We start from the raw sequence: 26,614 nt of genomic DNA, 5'->3' as shown, positions 1-26,614 counted from the left end.
CTTGAAAATTGAAGCTAGTATTTATTGTTGAAAAGGTGTAATTTATACTACATACAATATATAATCTTAAAGGTGCATCAGTACTTTAAAGTGTTGGTAATTTGTATAAATACAATCGCAGATATCTCTTTTTAAAACTATAATGTAATCAGTACGAATGTTTAAAGTCCAACACAAAGAATATCAAACAAATAAAAACGACTGAATTGAATTTAAATGAAAACGTTTTCAAAAGAATCAACAGATGAATACGTCTCAACATATTTCAATAGAGCACGCACACGACGTAATATTTTGCTTTTGAGGTGACAGTAAGGGGGGGGGGGGCATTTTTTTCCGATACTTTTTTTTTGCGAATAAAATATAGTCTCATTTCATCAGCAAGTTATATAGTTGCATAACTGGATGATGTCTGTGACTATGCATCTGCCGGTTTCTTAAATTACCATAATTTGTTAAAATTGTGATAATAAGTTAAGATGCAAGCGCGTACATATCAATAATTTACGTATTTTCATTCAATTTACCATTATTATGTGGGTATAGACGTACTCATCAGTATGTTAAAGTAAGGGTTTTTCCACATAAATTTAAAATATAACCCATCGAATTCTTTCTTCGTCTGCTTTTTCTGTCTACCTGGTAAACCGTGGTTGTATATTTTGAACTTGCGAGGGAGTCAAATTTAATTGCATTGTGGTTGGCGACGTAAAATGATTATAAAATGGTTATTACAAGTTTGGATAACGATATTTTTTCAGATATGTTGTTTATATCTTAATTATTATATTGGTATGTATATTACCAGTAATTTTACGTTCATATAATTTTCTTTTTGCTAAATGGAAAATCATATTAAGCTCACATTTCACACAAATTATACATGATTTTATTTTTGTTTTGTTTTGTTTTGTTTTTGTTTTTTGTTTTTGTTTTTTTTTCTTTCGTTTTTGTGTTTATATTGGATATGTTATTTAAACAATCGATTATATGGTTGATTAAAATGGATACTATTCATTCTTTGGGAAAATGAAATAGTCGACATGAGCATATCTGTGTGGGATGTTGAGTCTATTCTAATTACAAAATAAGACATTTTTGTGGTGTTTATTATTACTTTGTATTGTTATTTTTATTGGAAATTTAAGCTTCGAAACTCTTTTCTTGGAAACTACATTTTCTGAACTAAGAGTCGTGTTCGTATTAGCTAGTTTCTTTGTGACGTTAATAACTCTTAATCACTGTGAGAAAAAAAGTCGATGTATTTAAGAATGTCTTGTTTTAAGATTCGAATTTCATTTTAAGGTCATCAATTTGAAGTTTGTTATGACTTTCGGCACCTCGAGCACAGTATTCTAAAAGTAATAATGAATAACACAAATATTGAAAGATATAAGAATCAAACTCTTAAACTACAAGCAGTGTCAAACAATATTTGTTGAATAACGGTGGTTATTTTTTTAATTGGTACGCTCAACGAGCATCGCGCTATAAATTAAATCGTTATATCTATCACAAATGAAGAATATATATATTAACTAGAATATGTCCATTATGTAGGAATGCTATTGGGGACGAATACCAATAGATACTTAATGCAGTACCTGACGTGGGGACAGAAATAAATATATTGATAAAAATGATTAAAAATTGCAATATGATAAAATTCAAAAATATAATGAATCATACAAGACAATCAAAACTCTGAAAACTGTGTCTGTACACCTTGGTCTTAAAGATAAACTGGGTTCTTTCTAACACTTCATTATCTACTTAAGTAGCAGTCTTTCCAAAAATCATTGATGTCAAAAACCCACCGAATTCAATAGTATTTCATGTTTTGAAACAGTTACTGATCACATAACAAGTCTTTGTATATCATTTTGGTTGTTGCGCTTTTGTGATAAAAAATTATATAGATAGTACATGAAATTGACAGTTTATGGATATCGTTCTTGATTTGGTTCCATTGTTTGATTTTATTGGTAGGTGAATGTATGATTTTCTCAAAAGTGAAGATCTGAATACTGAAATGATTATTGTTATTTAAAAATATAGCATATGTAGACTGAAAAACCATCGTTTGTTCGGCGGATTTTTCTACACCATGAATCACTTTACAATTGGCAGCGTCTGAATTGTTTATGGACTGGTAATTAATATATGTCGTCGTGTCTTCCTCAACATTTATGCAAACATGTTAATGTTTAAAATCATATTTTATCTGTATATCTTTGTACGATATAGGGCCTCCAGAATAAATGGAGATAAATGTTGATAAAATACAGAAATATTACAGTAGACAAACATAAATAGTAATACATAACTTCATTAAATATCAAGGGTGAATATTCTCCCTTTCAATTTCATAACATCAAGTATGGTAATATTCTCTCAATAATTTCGATATCGACAATAAGATTTCACGTCTTACCGGATTTAAAAGAAAAATCAAGGGAACCAAGGTTATAGCGGTAATCAAAAGAATGTAATCCAGGGCCAAAGACCAGACATGGAACACAGACATACACAGCAAAGAACATAAAGTAACTAAAATCATACATACAAAGTAACAAAAGTAAATGAACAACTCGGACTCCACTAAAAACTGGGAGCATGGACCAGGTGCACCGGTAGGGTAAGCGTCCTCTGCTTTTCTAGAAACACCCGCCGAGTTGCTCATAAAAATCCGGAATTAACTCACTTGCAATGTGACGAATGTACCGGAACAGGACGTACTAAGCGTTCCTGTGCATATGATATCACGTCCGTTTTTTTTGTGAGATTTCATATTGCAAGTTTTCGGGTTTTTGTAAGTTATATTGTTTTCCTTATCGTAAGCATTTCCATGAAAGTTTATCTTGTTCTCTTGTCTACATTTATAATGATGTCTCCTGGCTGTTACTCGAAGAGATGTACGGTATTTTTGGCGATATTTTATGCAATGAATTGTGTTTTAAGTGAACCATTACACGTTTTATATTTTAAAATATATATCAAAAATCAATTTTGTTTCAATGACAATGTTCAAAATTTTTATACAATAAACTTTGACAATTTTAATGAAGCTATTGATGATTGCAGAAATATATCCAAAAAATATCAGCTACTGAAAGTTTTTGGCAGTACCTTTGTACTATGCATGCACCATGGAGGTTAAAGACTATCAGTTAGAAAACCCAAAATAAGCAAATGAAAAGCCTATTAATTTGTTAAGTGGGATTGTACAAATCTTATTTATTTACATTTTACCATAGTTTCAAAGAGGATATATAAATCATTCCCCAAAAGTGATCTGTCATCAAAAGGACAAAACTACTTTCTAAACATGAAAACATTTTGTAATATACATTTTAAGAATGTTTAGACAAGTTTATTATTTCCGAACAGCTTCATTGAAACTTTCACTTTTTGGCGAGACTAATGCTTTCCATGTACACAATATGTTAATTCATCATAAAAAAACCAGCAAGACTTAAGCAGGTCACGAATGAGGACGTTCTTTACAATGTCTCATTCATATTTTCTACATGGTTTAGTCAAACGGTGCGTGTGAAGAATATACTATTTACTGCTTAATGATTTATTTTGAATTATAATTTAGAGTTCAAAAAAGATGTATAGGCAGGTTGCGATTTAAAATTTTTCTTTTTCCTACATAGTTTCCAGAAGGGTTTGTCTAATGATGCAAATAAAATATACTTTTCATGGCCGGCTACACAAATGCCATTCTCTTAGCATAGAATACTAGAAGTGCTTGTAAAACTAGTTGGTAATGATAATTAAAAATCATAAACCAAAATGGCAATAACAATGCTAAGAACACCGAGGGAAAAATAAAAGACTAAAAGAAAGCATTTAAACATTCAACCTTTAAAAAACTTTATGAACCTCTATTCAACCAAAGGATTTATCAGCACATACGCTGTTCTGAAGATATACGCGATTTCTATTTGTGTGGTCGATCACGTTACAATCATTATTAGGTATATCTAAATTTACATCTCTGTCATAATAGGCTAAAATGATAACTACGAATGTGTAAGTTATAGACTAGCATCTTGCCCATCATCTTGAACATATTTTTGGGTTTTCAATACTTTATACCATGTACCATTTGGAGAACAATGTCATCATAAAGACAACAGCTACAAGTAAACTTTTGTTTTTGTTTTTGTTTTGAACTAATGAAGCTAATGTTGTGAAGGTTACGGTTCCATCTACACTTGTTATGATATTAAGATATTTTCAAACTATTTCATTTTACTGACCACAAAAAGAAACGAAACCAACAAAAAATGTGAACCGTCGAAGAAAATACACCACATACTTATCATTTTGCAATTTAGGGTCATATGGACGAAATGATATCTATCTGTAAGCTGTGTTAAAATGTTATTTTCAAGAATTTTGTAGAATGTTATGACTGTGTGAATCCAAACTTACCTAGTGAAGATGGTTTTTACGTTATACCAAATACACAAGTTAGTAAATGATTTAGAGAATTGGTAGTAAATGATACTCTCTATTTTTAAATGATGCCTGAGGTCAGTTTATGCTAAGACATTTTGTCAGTTAATTACGTCATATCAAAAAAATAAACTGTCATGGTTAAAGATTAAAACAGCTCAATTTAGTACAGCTTAGTATCACATGTAAAACCATGCAAGCAGTTCCTCGGAAAATGAAAATTATGGACATATGAAGATATTGCATCGGAGCACCATTACATCTTCATTTGAAAACTTATGAAAAGAAGTCATAGCACATAGATAAAAGGGAGAGTCCTTGTATCGTACAGGAAAAGATCGTCTCTTACTGAAAAAATATCAGATTTAACAAGGATAAAGAAAATCATTCTTGTAGTGAAACCTATCTTTTTAGTGTGCATAACTGTATGCCGAATACATGACATATCATTTTCACTACTTGATTTTTAAAAGGTTCCCACAAATATTGAAAACCGTGCACTTCTGACAACCCCTCCTGGATTTTCTATTAGGAAATCAAACATCCCTAATGCAGGTCTGGGGGTATTTGCTGAAACAACTTTACCAAAAGGAACCAGGATAGGACCTTATGATGGACTCATATTTTCTCGGAGATGTGAAACATGTAGAAATAGGTACACTTGGGTGGTAAGTAAATTCTAAAGAAAAATCCGAAATATATGAAAAGAGATATTGACATAAGAATAATCACGGCTAAAATAATTTTCTAAAAGTGAAGGATCAAAACTGAAATATAAAAATATGGAGTCAAGTACTGCCACACATGACAAAGATTTTGTGTGCAATACATGATACATGATTATTGTACGAATCGGTCATAATATGACTATCATATGAATCAAGCATGATATGATTATCATATGTTTCTGTTTGGATATGATTTTCGCAGGATTTTCAATTGATACTCATATTTTGTTCATGAACATCATATTATCATATATTTCCATTTGAAAAGAAAGCAAATATAAAGGAAAGATACAACGGAAACGGCGTAAAAAATTGTAAATGTTTCAATATGTAATTATTCATTACACAAAAAAAGATATTTAATAATAGGTCCAGACATAATATAACTTTCAAACAATTAAACATTTCTTTTTCGCGACTTATTTCATGGCTACGCGGCTGTTGAAAAAAAAATCAAAATAATAATAAAAGTACCGAATTGATAATACTGAAATACACTTTTCCGACAATTTGTTGTTACATTTCTTATGCCACATTAACAAAAAAGATGCATCTGTTTAAACTTGAATTGACCTCCTGGGCTTTAACCCATGAAATATCTAAACTCAAGATGAATAGTTTTGAAACCACCTTTAGTGCTGTGTAAAGAAATTATAAAATATTTAGTGATGCCTTTATTATAATAAATGAAAGATGGCTAACATTGAATTTTTATCGAATTAAATCAGTTTGTCCTATGTTTTCTGTGTTAATAAGTTCACACAAGTATATAGAAAAAAAGTATTAAGTAGTAATCTAGTTCGAAACATTGGTAAAATGACGTAGGAAGCTGAGATGGATTTGATTTGATAGCAGTCTCATTATTCTATTCAAGTATCTTCAATTGATTTTCATAAGATCGTATCATACCATGCAATGTTATTACTGGAAAACCTATAATATGCGCATATATCTTGTTTGTCACATGTATATGTTCTGGAACTTTGTTTACTATACAGAAATCGCAAACAGTCAGTAACTTTCAATTCAACTGAACCATATCTGTAGACCTAATCACAAAGAATTTTGTTAGTGAAAGCTTAAAAATGATTACGCGTGTATGTGTGGATTTGATTGCTTTTACTCAAAATTAGTCGTATTTCTTATAAATATTTATATAAAAATTATATATTTTTGATTTCTTAATTTAAGTTTTTATATATACTTCTTGAATATCATTGTCTATGATTAATTCAAGTATAACATTTAGGTATACAACGAGGACAAAACCGTCAAACACTATGTTGATGGCTCATCAAAGAACTATTCAAGTTGGCTCCGATATGTTAATTGTGCTAATACAGTTGACCAAGAAAACGTGTTTTACTATCAGTACAACTATGAGGTTTATCATGTGACCAACAAATGTATTAAACCAGGCATGGAATTAACTGTATGGTATGGCAAACAGTATGCACAGCTTCTCGGCATAAACCATACATCAGAAATTTACAATAATAAAACAAAACGACGATCTGTAATTCATAGCTCTCTCTCATACGGTAAGTTTTTTTGGCATGTATATAAACTTGGTTGCTCCTGGCAACAAAAAAAAAGGATATTTCAAAGCATTCTATTTGACTGTTCCCATACTAATTCCAAAAGGTAAAAAAAATATTTCAAATGTTGGGTAAAAAGTAATAAAATATAAATATTTAAAAGACTTAAAACGGACTTTTGGGTGAACCACAATCCAATAAAAAAAAAAACTCACCAAATATATACAAACCATATTTACTAACATAGCAAATTTCAATGTTTTCTACGTCTCTATGATTCAAAAGACATTTTTAAGTGTCAAAAGGGTTAGTGATCAGTGACAGTTCCTCAATCGTTTCTTTCTAATTTTTTTTGATAATAACAGTCGTTCCTGATTATCTTTATATAGAACGAAGATATTACATTGACGGTCTTTGTGATTGCAAAATATGCGAACATGTATATGAATAAGCGTCAGTTTTGCGCAACATTTGCATTATCATGTATTGTGTAGGACCAACAATGAAACTTTTCGAGCACTGTTACCAATTTGTACACCAGTCACCAGGCCCTATACAGAATCAAACTAAGTTGTGTCGTCACTGGAAAGCATACATTACCTGTAGATATTTTGATTGTGACGTCAATCCGTGTACAAGACAACGGGACTGTGGTACATGTAAAGGTAATTCGCACACCAAATATGATCGTGGTATCTCAACTGCAAACGTAGACCTCACAACCATTTCCTTTTTACTCTGTATCACGCCGTATACCTTTAATTTATACTACGAAAGGAAAGAGTTCATCCAACTCATTTGATATATGCAATCCTTTTCTCAATGTAATCTACAAAATAGGCAGTGATTTTAACGATTAAATGAAATATGAATTAACCAGCATAATTGTCCAAAGTAGAGTGCTCAACATTTGTACGTGTGAAATGATTCCTCAAAATAAAACACGCCGACAATATTATAGAGATAAAAATACAATTGAGATGAATGAATAAATACAAAAATATGAACTTTTATAGTATAGTTTTTAGAGTTGAAAAGAAACAGTTCACAACTATAATTTCAGCGACTCCGATGATGTAACATCTATTTTGTCAGATTTATTTTGAATTTGGTTCGATTAAGGATCGGATTAGTGTTGGGTAATTTTGTTCTTACCCTTTTTCATTAACGAAATAATACTTTTTTATCTAGAAAAAAAATATTAACGTGCAATTTACACTGTACATTTCAAACACGTAAAATCGATGTACATCCGATAAAAAATTGATACTATTCGTGCAAACATTCATAATTGGTTCTTTGCAGGTTATTGCTCCCACGCTGGTCGTTATTACAAGCCAAAGCAGGCATTCATCGGAGGAGACCATGTCCACAAGTGTTACTGTCATGAGGATGGCAATATTGAATACGAATATGTGTTAAGCACTTTCATTGACATGTGTCTATACTCATAGTCCTAAGTATAATTTCGTATTAGAAACACACAGAGGGTGCTATACTAAAGCTGAATACTTGGATTTGTTTCAGTCTGTTAAAATTTGTCATAAAAACAAAACCCGATATAATCCAGTTATGAATATTGCTGCCATGGAAGCCATGTAAATAGCCATAAGTACAAGTTCGTATCATAAACACACAGCGGATGCTATACTGATACATGTAGCTGAATATATGTGTTTTTAGTTTGTTTAAAATTTGTCATAAAAACCAAAACTGGTATACTCAAGATATACTCATGATTATATATCGCTGCCATAGAAACAACGTCAATATTGCGTAATTTTCATTTTCCCAATAAAATTGTAAAATTTCACAATAATTATAAGACAATGAAAATTGAAAGCAGATAAAATGAACAAGGAAAAAAACCACTTCTGATAAAACATGATATAAGAGGCTTGCTAATTAATGCAAAAAGTTATGATTTATATTTTGATTGGTAGTTCTTCTTTAGACTGATACGTATTAAGGCAACCAGATTTTGCATGTTCAGTTGCTGTAATATCTAGGGACAAAATAGGCTGAGTTAACTTTATTCATTGTCACTGTATAAAGGCGTGCCATTTTAATTGACGTAGAAAGGTAACGTTATCGAAGAAAGAAACACAGACAAATCATTGAACAAAACAACGTCATCAAAAAAACCAAGAGGAAAACGCTCGAAGATCATATCACATATCATGAAAAATGAAAAGAAATGCAATCTCTGTAAAACGAGCTGTTCCGAACGAACAACACAACCCCTGTAAAACAAAACTGTTCCAAACGAACAACACAACCCCTGTAAAACAAAACTGTTCCGAACGAACAACACAACCTCTGTAAAATGAAGCTGTTTCGAACGAACAACACAACCTCTGTAAAACAAAACTGTTCCGAACGAACAACACAACCCCTGTAAAACAAAACTGTTCCGAACGAACAACACAACCCCTGTAAAACGAAACTGTTTCGAACGAACAACACAACCTCTGTAAAATAAAACTGTTTCGAACGGACAAAACAACTTCTGTAAAATGAAGCTGTTTCGAAATGGTGGACATGTCTTGATTGTGATGATTTAAGTTCGGAGAAGATGACCATGATAATAAGAATCTTTCATCATCTATATTTATATTGATTGCATGTGTTTATATACATATTACTCTTTGAACGATGAAGGTAAAATTTAATAAGAACATCCATTTTTCAAACCCCGAAATCAAATTTAAAAGAATGTGCTTCTATATATATATACTTTCCAAAAATTCTTGTTTTTATTACAATGAAACTTCAATGCAAAACAAATGACCATTTATATATATATATATATATATATATATATCACTTTTAAATAACAAATTCCGTTTTACATTGTGATGTTTAAAATAACTCCTTTTTCTGAGATAATTTACTGTGTTCCGAAATGGCATTAACTTAATCTAGAGTGTTTTTTTTCACTTATAATTTTTTGAATGTTATTTAAAAAATAGAAAAAAAAAATAAACGTTCAAGTGACTAGGTCGCCATGTTGTATTTAACCGATACAGACGATTTTTTTTCTACTTATGATTGACTTTGTGTATATTGATAACTGGGAACTTGACAATTGAAAATTAGTCTTTGAACATGATGTAATGAACATAAAGAACATTCAATCGTTACATGAAGATTGTGTTAAGATTAAGATTGACAGGAGCTGTATGGGACACTATAAAACGCTTACGACTGTAAGTTAAGATTATTATGACTAGCTGTTAAAAGAGAATGTATCGACGTATATAATAGCCGAGTATATGTAATTTTCAAAGATTTTTTTTTTTTTTTTTTTTTTTTTAATATAAGTTATTTTAATTGCAGTCAAAATTTTATGAAATATAACAGAGTATTGTCTAAATGAAGGCGGATGTTAAGAACACTGCTTTTAAAATGGTTTCTTGATACTGCTGGAGAAACATAAAAACGAAATCTGTCATTAAAATATGACAAATGGTTATGTCAAATTTGTTAACATGCTACAAACAAGTTATCGTCTACATAACAGTGACTTAATGTAGATAGACGATTATTATTTAATTAAATAGACTTGCACGTAATGACGAAAATAAATTATTAAGAAATTAAAATATTCTTAAAATTAAAGTATTCAATTTTTCTTTATTGCAATGTGAAACCTTATATACTCTTAAACTTGTTGAACTGTTGCCGTAGTAAGCCACTTCAAATTTAAATTTAATGTGCCATTATCTTGATACAAACTTGCAATTGATTGAGGCGTTCGGTTTCATTCAATTAACAGATTAAATCAATAATAAAAATATGCATCATTATGCGAGCACAAATGCAAAGAAAATAATATTATGAAAATGGAGAGAGAGATACGTTTATTACCCCACGTACATCTATTAAACTTTAGAACCTATAGTCAGGTCAAACGTTATATAATATTAAATATCTCATCAGACATGTAGATTGGCCCTTACTGATGCGAAGACAAATTAATTACTATAGTCTATCGATCTAGAAGAAAGATAGAAAAGCATATTATACAACTGTCAAATGAAATCTTTATAACTGTAATAAATAGAAAGATGTTTGGAGAATACATGCATAATTATGAAATGATTTCGAACTCATAAAGGATATATGCCAAGTCTGTTAGAAAAATCAAAATATTTTTTCATCAATTAGTTAAAAGGTCACCGAGCATACTTAGTAGTCAGACATAACTGACCAAGAATCATTTTATATATTTATCGGAAATTGCAGTTTTACAAATTTTAAAATTCATAGAACTTCAAGGCTTCATTCGTTGTATTGTACATGATAAAACTTCTTGGTGCTGGATTTGGCTTTCTATTTCGAAATGTTTGGTTTTGAGAACTTTTTTGAAAGCAATTGTTTGGGATTAAGATCTTCATCTTTGCCTTTGTTTTAATGGTGATTAGAAGTAAAATTAAAAAAAAAAAATCAATTATACATTTTTTTTAATATTCAGCGAAAAAGGTATGTTTATTTGCCGATTTCCTTTGTTAATTGCACCCAAAGACAACAATAGAGGCACAATGCTGTCACTTGGTATAATTGTCGTACGCATTTATTATCAGTTTAATGTAAGACGTCTTTACACAAGAAAAAAAATCATCCACATCAAAGACCGTCGATGAGAATACGATACTAAAATGTTCATAATTAGGAAAACGATTTAAATTCGTAAAACCTTTGATATTATATCAACACAATAAGTTCTGAAAGCAAATACATTTCAATAATAATGTGAAAAAATAATACTCTGTACTCTATCTTCCAATGAAAAACATACTTGAAAATAATATGACCTTCATTATCCCAAAATTAGACTAAGTTATCACATTACCGTATTTCAAACGATAATAAGGTCTATCCGAATTATATACAATCACGTCGTTCTAACAAACAAAGGATTGATGTTTGTCCCAAAACATGCACCCAAACAAATGATGGTGCGTTTTTTAGAGTTAGTGAAGACGCTTTTTCTTCGAATGCACATTGTCCTTACCTACTTGTGAAGGTTGCTGTGTAATTCCCTTCTTGTTTTCATATTGTAATTTTCTTGAACCTCAGGCTGTTTGTTAATTTTCCTCTTCTGTGTTCGTTTTCTAGACGTCGTATTATTCTCTTGAATTTGTTTTTGTTACCTCAAATGAGTTTTTAGGATTAAAAGGGAAACTCAAGACGTCTAAATTCCCCATTTCATCATCAAAGGGAACATCAAAGGATGCCATTTTGTCAAAGGTAAACAAGCAGACGACGTACGAAAAATATATTACGGAAAAAAAACAACATATATTTTTTTTATTTATTTAATTTTACAACATAAATTCATTAATTACAGGTTTAATGTGCATTTTATACATAAATAATAATTTATTGTCACAAAAACGTTTCAACGTTACAATGTGACTGAAAACGATGTTTTGGGATGTTGACAAACAAAAAGTAGTTCCGTAAAAGGTGGGCGTGGCCTAAATAGCAAGTTAGTTTACGCAATTGAAACAATTTTAATTTTTGTCAACAAACCAATCAAATGGCAGGGTTCTCATCAATTTAAAATATTAGTTAATAAACAGTAAATTGTACAACAAACTAGATATTTTGCTGTTACATCTAAAGAATATAGTCATATACAATAAAATCTTGTGTAGGAAGTTTTAAATGTAAAATGTTTTCGCAAAAGTTTAAATGTAGACGCTCTGAAATGTCCATGTTTTCAAATGCCCAAATCTCAGAGCCATATAGTAATATTGGAACAACACATTCATCAAAAATATCTAGTTGACAATTTATTAATAGCTGGTTTCGTCTACACTTTCTCAATACACCATACATAGCTTTCATACCTTTTTCGTATACATATTTTCGAGTTGTAAAAAAGAACCTACTTTTAGCGAAATATAAAGATATCTGTAATCTTTTACAATCTCGACTTCTTTACCATTTAGAGTAAAAGACAATCATGAAATTCATCATCATAGTGTTAAATAAAAAATCTATCTCACACATATTTTTTAATTCAGAAAGCCTTCATAACAATCATTCCATAAAAGCCACAAACCGTTCCTTCACCTAAGGACCTAATGGCCTTTAAAATTATTGTTATTATTCTTTGGCTAGCCTTTGGGAACCTGAATGTTGTTATTTCTTTTATATGTTATACAGTGTTTATAGTTTGTCATATCCTTTAAGCTTTTCATGCCTAGCATAACATGAATGAAACCAACTTTGCCTGTAAACTCTGATTGTTGTAATAATACCTTTCATTAAAAAAAAATTAAAGTCGGTCACCAATAAAATGAGTTAAAGAAATAACTTCTTTTCATCTATTTATTTCGACAATATTTGAATTACACAATTTAAACATTACTGGATACACGTTTTGACATAGCTTTATAGTCAATCGCCTTGTGTGTTGAAATGATAAACTTAAAATGAATTCTGCAGTACATTGTATCCATAATAATGTGTGACAGAGTTTGGTTCCAGAATTAGGATAGAATCGATTTTGGCCAAATTTGATGTTATTTTTTTTCATTGATGGAATTTCTGTATGGCTTAAGAAGTTAAGGACTTGCGTTAATATAGAATATTTCATTGGATACATTTGCATTTTAAACAGGAAATAATTAAAGCACGTTTAAAATGGTTCTATACAAAAATATTTGGATCATTACAGTTTTACAGATGTGCAGTTTATATCATGATAATAATGTTGGTATGTATTTTAAAGCTTCGCACTTATGTATTCTATTATTCTTTCTCTGATAATTTGATATGCCTAAAATTGAATACCACAGTAAGTATAAGCATAATGGTCCTTTAAACTGCAATTTAATTCAAAGATTCATCCGCTATAACGACGTCATTATGGGTAAAATAGTTAAAAAAAAAATTTTTCTAATAAATTTAATAGCAACATGCACTTATGATTCACTTAGATATATGTTGAATCGTATACAGTTATATGCTACTGATATTTATCTGAGAATTAAATCGGTTGTGTGATTTTCTTAAAAAAAAATGCTTGTTTTAGGTGTTCAGAATTAGTAAAAAAACCTATGACATTCTCTATATGAAGTAATTAAAGGCACTTTCCAATTAAATAAAAAAAAAAAAAACATTGATAAAGCTAATACTCTAAATATTCCACTATGAACATTCTTCAATGACTACAACTTAACACCTTTGAATTATCCACATTCAGATTTTGTATCTGCAATGGGTGTAAAATTGGTCAAAGCTGAAAACAATACTTCCTTCAAATGACAGTACATTTCTTGTTAAAGTGTAAAGATGGGGTCGATTTTCCGAGCATACAAACTCACGTACTGTATAGATCAACTAACTTTAGGCATAAACCTCGTCATTTCATTGAAGTGGTATGTAATTATTGATGATATTGATTGAATTCAATCGTAATGAACACAACTTAAGTAGCACTCCTTCTAAGAATCATGCAAAATGTGATACATGGCTGGAAAGCCTACATATTTTTATTTTTGATATCTTGTTTACAATGCTTTAGTAAACAGAAATTAACATTTGGTTTTTCATATAACCCGTGCTCATGGGAGATAAAAATTATATAGAATACACTGTAGATTTCAAAAGTAAGGGAAATAACTATGTAAATGACACTCAAATACAATAGAATCTATTGGATTTTCAATGTTGATCATCTCCTAAGAGCAGGCAGATTTGAATGAATAATTACACATTTCGTAATATAGACCCACAAAACAATTACAAAAATAAAAATTTGTAGTCTTTTTTGGGGTGTATCACATTTTTCAGATTTTGTATGATTCTTACAAAGACACCTAATTAAATTACAAAAATGAAGATTATGATGAAACGTAGTAGACTTAATTCCATTCATAATAATTTTTGTATGACATTGATTATCTAGAAACCATTTATCATTGGATGGTATCTGAAAACAGTAGCAAAGAAACCATGATTTGAACGAAAGACATGATTTTCATTTTCAGGTACAAAATGTAGACCAAGAAAACAAAAAGACACAAATTACTAAAAATTAATCAGGTAGACAGAAATTAATGAAACATGGGTAATCCATCCTACATGAAAATGGGTGCACCGCACCGATACCGGCCCTTTACGTTTTAACACTGGTCGAGTTGACATATGATGTCGCTACTACGTTAAAAGTATATTAAAGACTTACTAAGATCTACAATTTAATCTCCTGCATAGCTCATTTAAAGTGTAATACAACTAAACCAATTGCATCCAAGACTTGGCAAATTAGTATTTTAATCTCAATCACGATGAGTGGTTAGCTGTTCTTTTTATACTTCATGAAATGTCTCGAATCGATAACGATATCTACTTGTGAAAGCAAGCATTGCTTTAAATTGAATTTCAATGTCTATTTCATTACAGCGACACTTCTAAAAATGGAAGCTTTTGACAAAAATAATATCACTTCTCATCATAACGTCATAGCTAATTCATGTTGCCACAACAGTCTATTCATTCTCACGAGTGCGATTGTACTTGTATAGGATAGCATAATACATTACATGGTATTCATTTTATAATGGTTTGACACGAAGTTATTAATAATTTCATAAACAAATGCGAAGGGATATATTTTATTCAAAAGATTGACAATTAGATTTTACTTCAAAGAAAAAAAAATGATTACAAATAAACAGCGCTTTACATTACCGACTATTCTATACAAATGAAAATATTAAAACGATTCCACTCGCTGTTTCTTACAATATGAGTATCAAAAAGAAGTCCCTACATCACATGTTATTACATCCCAAGACACCATAATAACCCGAGGAAATGCTTGTAGTTTACATTTGTCTGTGTTGTTATTGAGTGCGATATAAAACGTCCATATCCTGCAGAACTCAAATTAAAGCATTTGGAATCAATCATTTAGGGTGTACCCTGTATTTTAGTCGATCTGATATGTTAATATGTTGCAGATAAATGAATTTTATCCGAAAAAAGTTTTCACAAAAATCCATTTAAAAAATACTTAAAGCTAACATTTAGGAATGAACACTACGGTAAGCTACCGGAATAAACATTTTATTTTTCCGACGCAGTCGGTATAGTTTTGCTTTTTACCATTTGACCTTAAACACGCTCTTCTATGGATACGCAAGTCAACTGATTGCAAACTGTATCGAAAAATTTAAATCGCGTGCAATAGTTTATTTTCTTGAATGAAATGTAGAAAAATATATATATAAAGAACAAAATTTTACTGCGTCGGCTGTCTTTGTTTAAACATAGCACTTGTTTCCCCTAACAACAAATGCATTCGAATTCAAATATTCTTTGATATGGCGATTAAAACAGAAAAGAATTGCAAAGAGATCGTAAACATGTTATTGTTGTAGAGATGTTTCTTGTTTTTAGTTTAGTTGATACCAATGGTCATACGTGAAAGACGTACCTATTTCTTAATGTACCCGAAAAAAAAGTCATCTGAGAATTTAAAAAAAAAATATTTCCGTTTGCATATTATGATATTTTCTATGATTCGATTCAAAGCCTTGAGACGGTTAATGCGTAGAAACAAAATGTTTATGCTTTTCAAACGTATCAGGTAGTAATATAAAATATATTTGATTACAACAATAAATGAAACGACACAATAAACGGTAGAAAAAACATGTAGGTTCTTTTATTTTTGTAGGAAAGCTTATGCTCATACATATAATCTAAAATCCGACATTGGACCTATTACTATAGACATCGACGTTATTATGAAGTATGTGAAAAATGTTGTTTTGGTATGCAGTCATGGCAAGTGTTTGAAATACAAAAATAATTCGTTTTTTTTTTATCTTCATCGATTTTCTTAAGTTATAAGTAATTGTGTTCGTTTCTATTTACAATATACAAAAATGCAGTTGAACTACCGTTAAAATTTAAACCAGTCATCATACAATTTGGTTCAATTTTTCTTTCATTTATTTATTTCCACAATATTTGAATTTCACAATTTAGAAAATAACCGGACCTTTATCTTGACACAACCTGATTTTCGACAAATGAATTTAAATTGACAAACTATACTGTTGTTGTTTCATATCCGATCTTTACGAAAGTGTAACCGAAATCAGTTCTTGAATAACGACAAATCGTCGGGCGGACTTTGATCAAAATGGGATGATTTTTTAATTTGATGTGATACAGAACTACGAAATGTCCTTTACTTTGAACTATTAATTGGACAACTTGCCGATTAGTAAGAAAAGTATATAATTTGTTGCAAAGTTTATTGTGTAACGTGCAACAAAACGCCTAAAATAGTTTCATACAAATATATATAGATCAGTTCAGTTTTACAGATATGCGGTGTATACCTTGATAATCGTGTTGGTAGTATAAAAAGTGATTGTTAACCCCGTTTTGCAAGTGGTATACATGCATTATGTTGTCCATCCTGTTCGCCCGTCTACAATTTGAGTTTTCTCTGCAACAACTTATCACTTCGATATTGTGACATAGGTTATATATTAGTATGCCTTATTATTTAGATAGCAGTGATTTGCCGAATGTTCCCTGTGTAAAAAAAATCGGTAATTTCACTCTCGTACTTTCACCCTATAACTATAAATTCGTCATTTAAATAAACTTGAATTTTATATTGAAAATGACAACAAATAAGGGAGAAAATCTAGACAAGAGTAATCAACGGAACCAAGGTTATAGTGGTAATCAAAGAGTAATCAAGGAAACCAAGGTTATAGCGGTAATCAAAAGAATGCAATCCAGAGACAAAGACCAATTATGGAAAACAGACATACACAACAAAGAACATAAAGTAACTAAAATCATACATACAAAGTAACAAAAGCAAATGAGCAACTCGGACTCTACTAAAAACTGGGAGCATGGACCAGCTGCACCGTTAGGGTGAGCGTCCTCTGCTTTTCTAGAAACACCCGCCGAGTTGCTCATAATAAAAAGTCAAGTCCGGGGTAGACAAACGAGGAAATGAAAACTATGACCAGCTGAATAAATCAGTTTTCATGGTGCAGATGGATATACCACAACGATCCACGAGTTCATGATGACGACCATAAAACTTCTGTAGTGATGACCTCAATCTTGTAGCAACATAACCCTCTTCCAGAGCCGAGCTATTTGTTAGAGTTCTAGAGCGATGCAAAAAGTCTGCGTAGTTTCGGCAAGCTCTGGCATAACGTATGAGTTGTGATATGAACACTCCATACGCAGGTGCTGAAGGGATGTTGCCACAAATGAGAGGAAAGTTGACAATTCTGAATGAAAAGTCATCACGTTTTTCGTAAAGTTTGGCAAAAGTTTTCCTATACCATCGATTTCTAAGTGTGGGTGAAGATGTGAGACTGAATAGATAAATAGGATAATCAATTGGTTACATATAGTTCTAATAGGACGGGCTTCAAAGCTTGTCAGACCGCAGCCATGGTAAAAAAAGTGATAAAAAAATGACGAACATTACGTGCGGCACATAGGCTGCGTCTATAAAACAAATATGAAGAAACTAGTCATATTAGAATCAAATCATAATAAATCATCGAAACTCTATTTTATCATTGTGTTACCACGGGCTGACCATTTATGTCCTTATTTAACCTCTCGCTATCGCTGGGGTGAAACAATGCGACAGCCAGCCCGTGGTAAAACAATGATAAAATTGACTTTCCGTGATTTATTTCTGATTCACTCGTATCAAGAACGCATTAACAAGGTCCGTGACTTGTTGAATATAGGCATTCTTCCGCACTCGTGATCATATCTTGGTTATTCACTCTTTCAAGTAAATGTTGCAATAAAAATCGTGGGTTTTGATTTTAGAGTGATATAAATCTCCTGTATGATGACTATGTTATGGTTACTGTAGTGGGGAGTGGGGTATCCTTTCGTGAGTTTTGCACACATTTCAATTGTTTGTCTCTTAGATTTGTTCATACATACTGTTGCATCTTGATTTCTGTTCAATAATTAATAATAGACATTAAGCTATAGTGGAGACGTCATACATATTTGTGAGTTAGCCGAATTTTTCATTTCGTAACTACATGTAATTTGTTATACTGTTATACTAACAATACGGGTGCTACAGTACTTAAACTATTTTCGAACCGACTGGGATTCTATCATTCCATGATTTATATCTTAAAACTATTATTTATGTAACAAAGACGTTTATTAGGTTTTGTATGTTGATTTAAATGTTCTTTCTAACGAAATTCTAAAGCTTCGTTACGACAGATGCACTTTTTGACCTATATATGCTTAATTGTATATGATATATTTTCAGGATACTTATAGTGCTTTGTAGATATTCCTTTAGATTAGTTTAGAAAAATAAAATGGTTTCATTATAGTTTGCAATTTCTTGGCTAAGTGAGCGCGCTTTTCTACACAAAACACTGAATATAACAGAAATCCAGAAATTTACGTAAGATAATGGTAGGTATGTATCTTAATTTCATGAATTTAGAAATTTCAATCGCAGTCGTAATTTTCACTAAATGCAAGTCTTTGCAAAAACATATGGTCACTATTTACATAATCACTTGTTGGCCTATCTTTACAGATTGCACGCACTAGGCATTATAAAAAAGATTGTTGAAACAGTGTGCATAACTGTCGGTTGCATATCCTATATTGTTCAATACACAAAGATATAAAAGATAGAGAACTTGTGAGTCTGTACGCCCATCAGTCCATACGTCCTCCTGTCTAACTAGTTAATTGTTTTTTGTAGGTTTGTTACATAAAGTATGTAGATATTCGAGGGATGCTGAGTATTACCGGCCGTCTAAAAAGGGCGCCCATTTAACTTAAAGGTTTAAAAATCGTAAGCAAAACTCCCTAACTGCTCATAATACTTTGAGACGGACAAATATGCGTGAAAGAGCAATAATATTGTCTCATTTGTGAAAACTTCAACTTAAGGGTTTCACATCTGAATTAAAAACTTAACATGCATACGTCCACATAGAGCCGGGTGTTATCTTTCTGACCTTGCTCACAGCATTTCTAACTTGATTTTTCATAATTTATAACTCCGTCACAAAACAGAGACAGTAAATATGGTCAATTTGTTGGTCGTGGTGATATAAGTAATGAAATATTAATATACACTATAAAAGTAGGTAATTTTCATTTCTACTTACTGCCTGATTCTAACAGAGACTTGTACGTAAGAAAGTAAACAGTGCTTTGCAATGCAATTGTATTGTCGATTTGGTATCAAAAGACTGTCAAATTGGTAGTTCATGGACGATAATAACAACTAATTCTCTAAAAACCATTAAATGTTATGTTGCTTATTTTATCACAACAGTATATTTATTCTCGCCAGTGCGCTTCTACTTCAATTATGTAATGCATTAAATGTTCAATGGAGATATTGTTGGTTTGATACGTAAATATTTATATTTCGTTTACATAAGTATTTAAATCATTTCTATTTATTAAACTACTATCAGCACAATGTCCAGTTTAACTCGTTTTGAACAGAGATCATTAAGTACAAATTAATAGGGGTTTCAAACATTAAATCCATGCGACAAAAGAAATACCCCCAAATGACCTGAATGTTCATCTCGTATTTCCCACGGTATACACGCTTTGCCAAAATGGTGGATGATATCTGTCATCAAGGAAACATGTGAACTATTGAATCTAAGCGTACATTATTGAAGTTGATCTAGAAAACACATAATTTAAAGCTGGTCAAACCACATTTAATCAATCATGTACAAAATACGACTTGTCTATCGATGGAAACCAAAACAAAAATATATCGAATTTTATGGTTGACCTATACTATACAAGCGAGCTTCATTTTGGTTAAAATGAATTGCATAAAAGTAGCTCATACGTGTTTGTTTATTCACATCTAGTTTCAAAGCTACTAAATTAAAAGTGATGAAACCCGTCCATAACAAAATTGATCTGATATGCACGAAACCAATTTTATAATGTAAATTTGAAAAGTTGAATTGCAATCACCACTGTTGTGTTTTACATATTCTTAGAGAAGTAAGTGTTGCTCTTGGCGTGATGACTGCTTTTTTACAATGCAACATCAATATTAAATAGAAGTGTTTTTCGGGAAAAATAAGAGAATCTGTTATCTATTTTACAGTGTGTTATGATTGTGAAAACCCAGATTTGCCCACTGAAAATGGCCTTTATGTTATTCCAAATATTAAAGTGAGTATTATCAAATATTATTAAACTTAGGTGCAATCTAGATTTTTTGTAAAGAGATTAGTTTACATATCAATATTTATGTCGATTCTGATAACCCATTACAAAAACGTATATTTTTGAGCAGCTGGCGAACTTGAAAAGCAATCTGACAGTTATGTCCAGTCCCATGCGCAGTATAATACCTTTGTGAACAAACATTTGTTTGGTTTAGTAAGGGTTATTATCATAAGCAATAATAAAGGAAAAGTACGATTTTCAGTACAAAATAAAAGGACGAGCATTTTATTTCTTCCAAGAATCAAAGAATAAAAACAAAGGGCAAGGTCAAGCTGATTATTTTGGAATTCATAATGTTGTAATTTGCTTACTACAAAATCTGTGATTGTGAGTCTATATGATTAACACAACCGACGCCATTGCTATTGCCACTGTATCAAAATCTGAGAACAAACTAAAAACAATAACACTAACAGCATTGTAACTATATTAATGGTTGTATATAATGATTCAATAGGTCACTTCAAGAAATGAAGATCATGCACTATTGACGACTCCGCCCGGATTTGCCGTCAGAAAATCAAGTTTACCTAATGCAGGACTTGGTGCATTTGCCGAAACAACTATACCAAAGGGAACAAGACTCGGCCCTTATGATGGATTAATGTATTCACTGAAGTGCGACAATTGCAATAAGGCGTATACATGGGCAGTGAGTTATTTAGTACCAACTTTACGGCTAGAAGCTTGATTCTCTTGATTACTCATTGATGCATTGAAATTTATAACGCTCAAATAATATTGAATTTGTCATTTTTTTTTTGGTTTCTCGGGCATACCAAAGGTCTAAAATGACAAAGGCCTCATAAAAATGCCATAAAACATGACCACTGTCTAAACAGGTCTCTGGTGATTATAACAAATTATGATACATCATTAACAATATTTTCAGCTTTGGTGTATATAATTCCTATCCCCATGAGCATAACTGTGACTCCTGTTTCGCTGTTAGATTCAAATGCTATTCTTTAAGAATCTTAGAAGTAAATGTCTTATTTAATGTGCTATTGCCGTGTTTCATCATACCAGAAGTCTAGACTGTTCACTGTTAGCGTCTTGCATGGAATCCCTTTTTTCTATTTCCCCTTTTTTGTACATAGAAAATTTCGAATGAACTGCCTCCCTTATTAAGATACAAGATCATCTTGAAACTTCTCTTTTGCAATGGTAATAATACAAATTTCAAATAAAAAAATCAGCCATGACGAAACAGCAAATTGGTGATACATGCATATATAATAAATTGATCTACACAACATTTTTTTGCCTGAAATGAACCAAGTAGATCTTTATCATAAAATAGTCTGAAATAATTTGCATCGGTTGGTACAGACCTCCCCTTGATGAATCAAATGTATTTGTTTGAATTGTGTAAACCTTTAATTTGCAAGATTCTTGTTCAATAAATCATGCCAAAGAGACGAATGTGGTGATCTAAACTTTTACAAATTAATCCAGCAGCCCCATTCATCTTTATCCATTTAAACAATACTTGCACTGACTAAAAGTTTTTTTTGGAGTCTTTGTAATAAAATTCGGCTAACAAATACCATAACTTCAATAATGTGAAAATTCAGATACAACAAAATCCACAGAAATAACTTGAACGTGAAACAGGAAACAAAGGTGATCGTCATAGAGAACAGAATAAAATAGATTTAGTAATAAAAGGTGGAAATAAGGAAAACAAGATGTATCACAAAAAAAAAAAGAAAAAAAACCAACCAAACAAACAAACAAACAAACAAAAAATAAAATAACAACAACAAAGAAACAATGCACTGGCAATGTAAACTCCATCCAAAAATCCTGAGAAGTGACATGAGGTGCTCCGGAAGAGTAAACAGTCACACCCATCTCAAAACAAGTGAGTATAACCTGGTAATAGTCTAAAATATTGAAACTCCCGACGGGACTCAAGATAGGTTATTAAACTGTATATAACAAAATAAAGGCGACAGACTAAAGACACTCGCGTATAATAGTACATGTTTATTATAAATTTCAGGTTCGCTATGAAAATTCAGATTATATCAAATACTACGTTGACGCTGCTTCTAAGGCTCATTCTAGCTGGATTAGATATATTAATTGTGCAAATACTGTCGATCAAGAGAATTTGTACTTTTATCAGTATAATTATGAAATATACTATGTAACTTACGAGTGTATAAAACCCGGAACAGAACTAATGGTTTGGTACGGTAAAAATTATGGGAAACTACTCAGACTTAATCGTACAACAGAGGATTATATGAGACGATTCAATGAAACGGACCGGCGGACGATCACTGAAAGCTCTCTTTCGTACGGTGAGTAAATTGCTTTTTTTCAAATAGTGTTGTGGAAATTTAAAGTGTAGTTTCCTTTAGTTGTGTCATATGAAAGAACGTAAGTACAAATGCAAATGGAAATAACGACACCATATTCAGTAAATATTTGCCTGTTTTTGTATATAGCTGACCACAAAGAGGTTGAGGAGTAATTGTTGATGTCAACTATGTGTTTCGTAATTTACATTTTCATTAATGTGTGTTTTCTGTGTTAATATGAATTAAATGAAGTATATTTAAAACAAGTTTTTGATAGCTTTTGATTCTTGTAATACTAGTAACACACAATAAATACTCCAAAAATCTATCCTCGATCACCCAGGGTCTATCATTTATCAGTATAAAGCATAGATTTATTATAGAGCAGTTTAGTTAATGAAATGACCGATATAACTGAATGTTTTGAGCGGGAAATTCAATATTTATATTATCCCTTCTATTACTAACGTCCTGAATGTGACCATTACCGTCCATAATCTAAAAAGTAACGCTTACCAATGATAGGAAAATATGGCAAGGAATTAAAATAATCTTAAACAATTCAAGCCTCGATTATCTTTCCTTGCATAATAAAACTAGTGTGTCATAATCATATCGGAATTAGCATCTTTGTAAATTGGATGGTAGCACCCAAATGCCAATGGTTGTGTTATGAACCATGTCTTAGGAAATTGCTTTATTTAAAGCTATATTTTGATATTCATAGTAACATTTAGCTAGTTTTATTATGAAACATGAATAGAAATGATATAGACCATATCATTTAAGTGAGTACAGAAAGAAAATAAGAGAACTCGATCAGTTGTAAATAGAGGCAAACAAAGAATTGTTTGGATTAAATATTGCTTAACGGCTTGTTCATGTGTAAGACAATGATAATGAATCAAGGACCAGTTTTGCACAAAGAGTACATGTATGATAGATGTTTGACAAAGCATATTAATTCATAAAACATGTCTTAACAGTTCAGAACACGGACCAACATATCTTGTAAGTCGGTTTATATGTTGTGCAGATTTCGGTTGTTTTTATTAACAATATGTTGTGCAAGCACATCTCTGCATTTTGGTTTTATGACTATCAGAAAAAGGAAAACATAACTGTAGCTTGAAGTAATAATAATTTTAATTTTAGGTCCAATTAAAAAGATTCTCAGTAATTGTTATCGTTTTGTGAACCAATCACCGGGACCAGTCAAGAGTTATAATAAGCTATGTCGACACTGGAAAGCCTACGTTATTTGTAGATATTTTATATGCGACGTTAATCCATGCACCGGATTACGGGATTGTGCAAAATGTAGAGGTAAAGTGATTTCAACAAAATTAAGTAAACAGAGCCTACAACAAGAGTGCTTTAAAAAAAATATCGTCATTGGTAAAATATTTTATCCGGTTACATTTCTTGTTTATCAATATGGCTCAACCTCAGCTTTAATTGATCATCGATCATTTAGGCTCTTCCCCTAGTTAATTAAAATTCTGGGCTCATTTTATTGAACTCTTTTAATGAAAGGACCTTTAGGGAAATAGAAAAAAAAGGAGCCGGAAGTTTAAATTTAATATTAAACTTATTCTTTCCCAAGTGACGAGCGCAGCACCCGATCTTAAACCAATCTAGGAAATAATTATCAATAGCATTACACCGCCATTACTGCACTTTTAAACAGTAATTGGACAGGTTCTCCTTACTCATGAATCGAAGTGAAATATTTCGAAGATGCAATTTTCAACAAACATTTAAAGCTTGAACAACATCTATTTGGTTCATTAGTAAATTAAATCAAAGCCAAGTTTTCGATTACTGCATATTTAATTTTAGGTTTGAGTAGATGTAGAGACAACATACAACTTAATTTTTTTCAATTGCTCTTCAGGGTTATGTTTTCATGCTGGTAATTACTACAAACCAAATCAGGAATTACTCGGAGGAGATCATGTTAATAAGTTACACTGCCGAGACGATGGAGAGATGGAATTCGAATTTACACCAAGTACTTTCATGGACATGTGTTTCCATTGAATAAACATCTCTTTTTCCTTAACTGTAATTTTTTATCCCTTTCCAGATTCTAAATAAAAGAAGAACACGAAATGAACGAAAACTAAGGTTAAAGCTTTGTTTACCAATATCATGTCAAAAAACTAAATGTATGGATTGTGATGCTGTATAAATAAACAACAGACTAGCAGAAAATAGATAATAAATATAATGAATGATATGAATATGAATAGTAGTATAAGAAATGCATCTTTAAACAACTAATACAGAGATGAATCAGTAAAGAAAAGCATACATGTTTTTACTTCGTTCTTCAGAAACACATATATGATGTTGGTCCATGCTCCCAGTTTTTAGTGGAGTTCGAGTTGCTCATTTACTTTTGTTACTTTGTATGTATGATTTTAGTTACTTTATGTTCTTTGTTGTGTATGTCTGTTTTCCATGTCTGGTCTTTGTCCCCGGATTACATTCTTTTGATTACCGCTATAACCTTGGTTCCCTTGATTACTCTTTCAATAGAATATGAAATTAAATAACTAATTATACATAAATATATAAATAAAACAGAGGTAAATCACATCATGATGACAAAACAGAATTTTTAAAGGGAAAACTTAAGTCCTGAAGCAACAATACACGTACGGTTACGAAATTAGTATACAGTCGTGGACAGTGATAGCTCTCTGTGTAAAATTATCTGTTTACATGTTTTTTCCATCGGATGAATAAATATCGGTAAAATCGAACCGTAAATAATTAGACAATTCAGATATATCGAGACAATCTAAATACAAGATGTAGATAATAGAATAAAATACAATATAATACGAAGATACGAAAAATCAATACATCATACAAAAAACTAAAGCAGTAGCAAGATAAACTCCCACAAAAACAGGGACAGACATCGGGTGCTCCGGAAAGATGTTATGTCATGCTCCGCTAGTGGTATCAGTCACATTGCAAAAGACTTAAATCCAGTAATCGTCTATCTATAATAATTTACCTTCCCGACACACACTATAAAGAAGGAGTCACAAAAAAGCCTCATAAATAACAAAGGTGCAACTCCATGTGCAATATTATTTAATTTAAGTAAGTTTCAAGATTATCATATAGAAAAAAAAAGTGATGTGGTATGATTGCAAATGAGATAGTCATCCATCAAATGCCAAGCAAAGAACAATTAAAAATCTACAGATCATCACACGTTTTTCAATGATAGGCAATACCCATACCATAAAGCAAGCTGTAAATG

General features: G+C 31.2%; 2 protein-coding genes across 2 annotated transcripts; both read left to right on the top strand.

The window, feature by feature from the left end:
- The first annotated feature begins 643 nt into the window (after nucleotides 1-643).
- Nucleotides 644-8,466, top strand: LOC148603468 (histone-lysine N-methyltransferase PRDM9-like). The gene is made up of 6 exons (XM_088553074.1): nucleotides 644-792; nucleotides 4,417-4,484; nucleotides 4,944-5,138; nucleotides 6,448-6,739; nucleotides 7,231-7,401; nucleotides 8,042-8,466. The coding sequence occupies exons 1-6, from the start codon at nucleotides 714-716 to the stop codon at nucleotides 8,188-8,190; spliced, it is 954 nt and encodes a 317-aa protein (XP_088409200.1). The 5' UTR covers nucleotides 644-713; the 3' UTR covers nucleotides 8,191-8,466.
- A 4,627-nt stretch (nucleotides 8,467-13,093) lies between these two features.
- Nucleotides 13,094-25,396, top strand: LOC148603467 (histone-lysine N-methyltransferase PRDM9-like). The gene is made up of 6 exons (XM_088552999.1): nucleotides 13,094-13,466; nucleotides 20,895-20,962; nucleotides 21,477-21,671; nucleotides 23,028-23,331; nucleotides 24,487-24,657; nucleotides 25,229-25,396. The coding sequence occupies exons 1-6, from the start codon at nucleotides 13,394-13,396 to the stop codon at nucleotides 25,372-25,374; spliced, it is 957 nt and encodes a 318-aa protein (XP_088409125.1). The 5' UTR covers nucleotides 13,094-13,393; the 3' UTR covers nucleotides 25,375-25,396.
- Nucleotides 25,397-26,614: the final 1,218 nt, after the last annotated feature.

Source organism: Perna viridis, chromosome 11 (assembly GCF_037379345.1).
Source record: "Perna viridis isolate PV_CMFRI_1.1 ecotype Kerala chromosome 11, ASM3737934v1, whole genome shotgun sequence".
Taxonomy (NCBI): Eukaryota; Metazoa; Mollusca; class Bivalvia; order Mytilida; family Mytilidae; genus Perna; species Perna viridis.
Note: the sequence above shows the minus strand (reverse complement) of the source record. Positions and strands in the feature narration are given on the sequence as shown.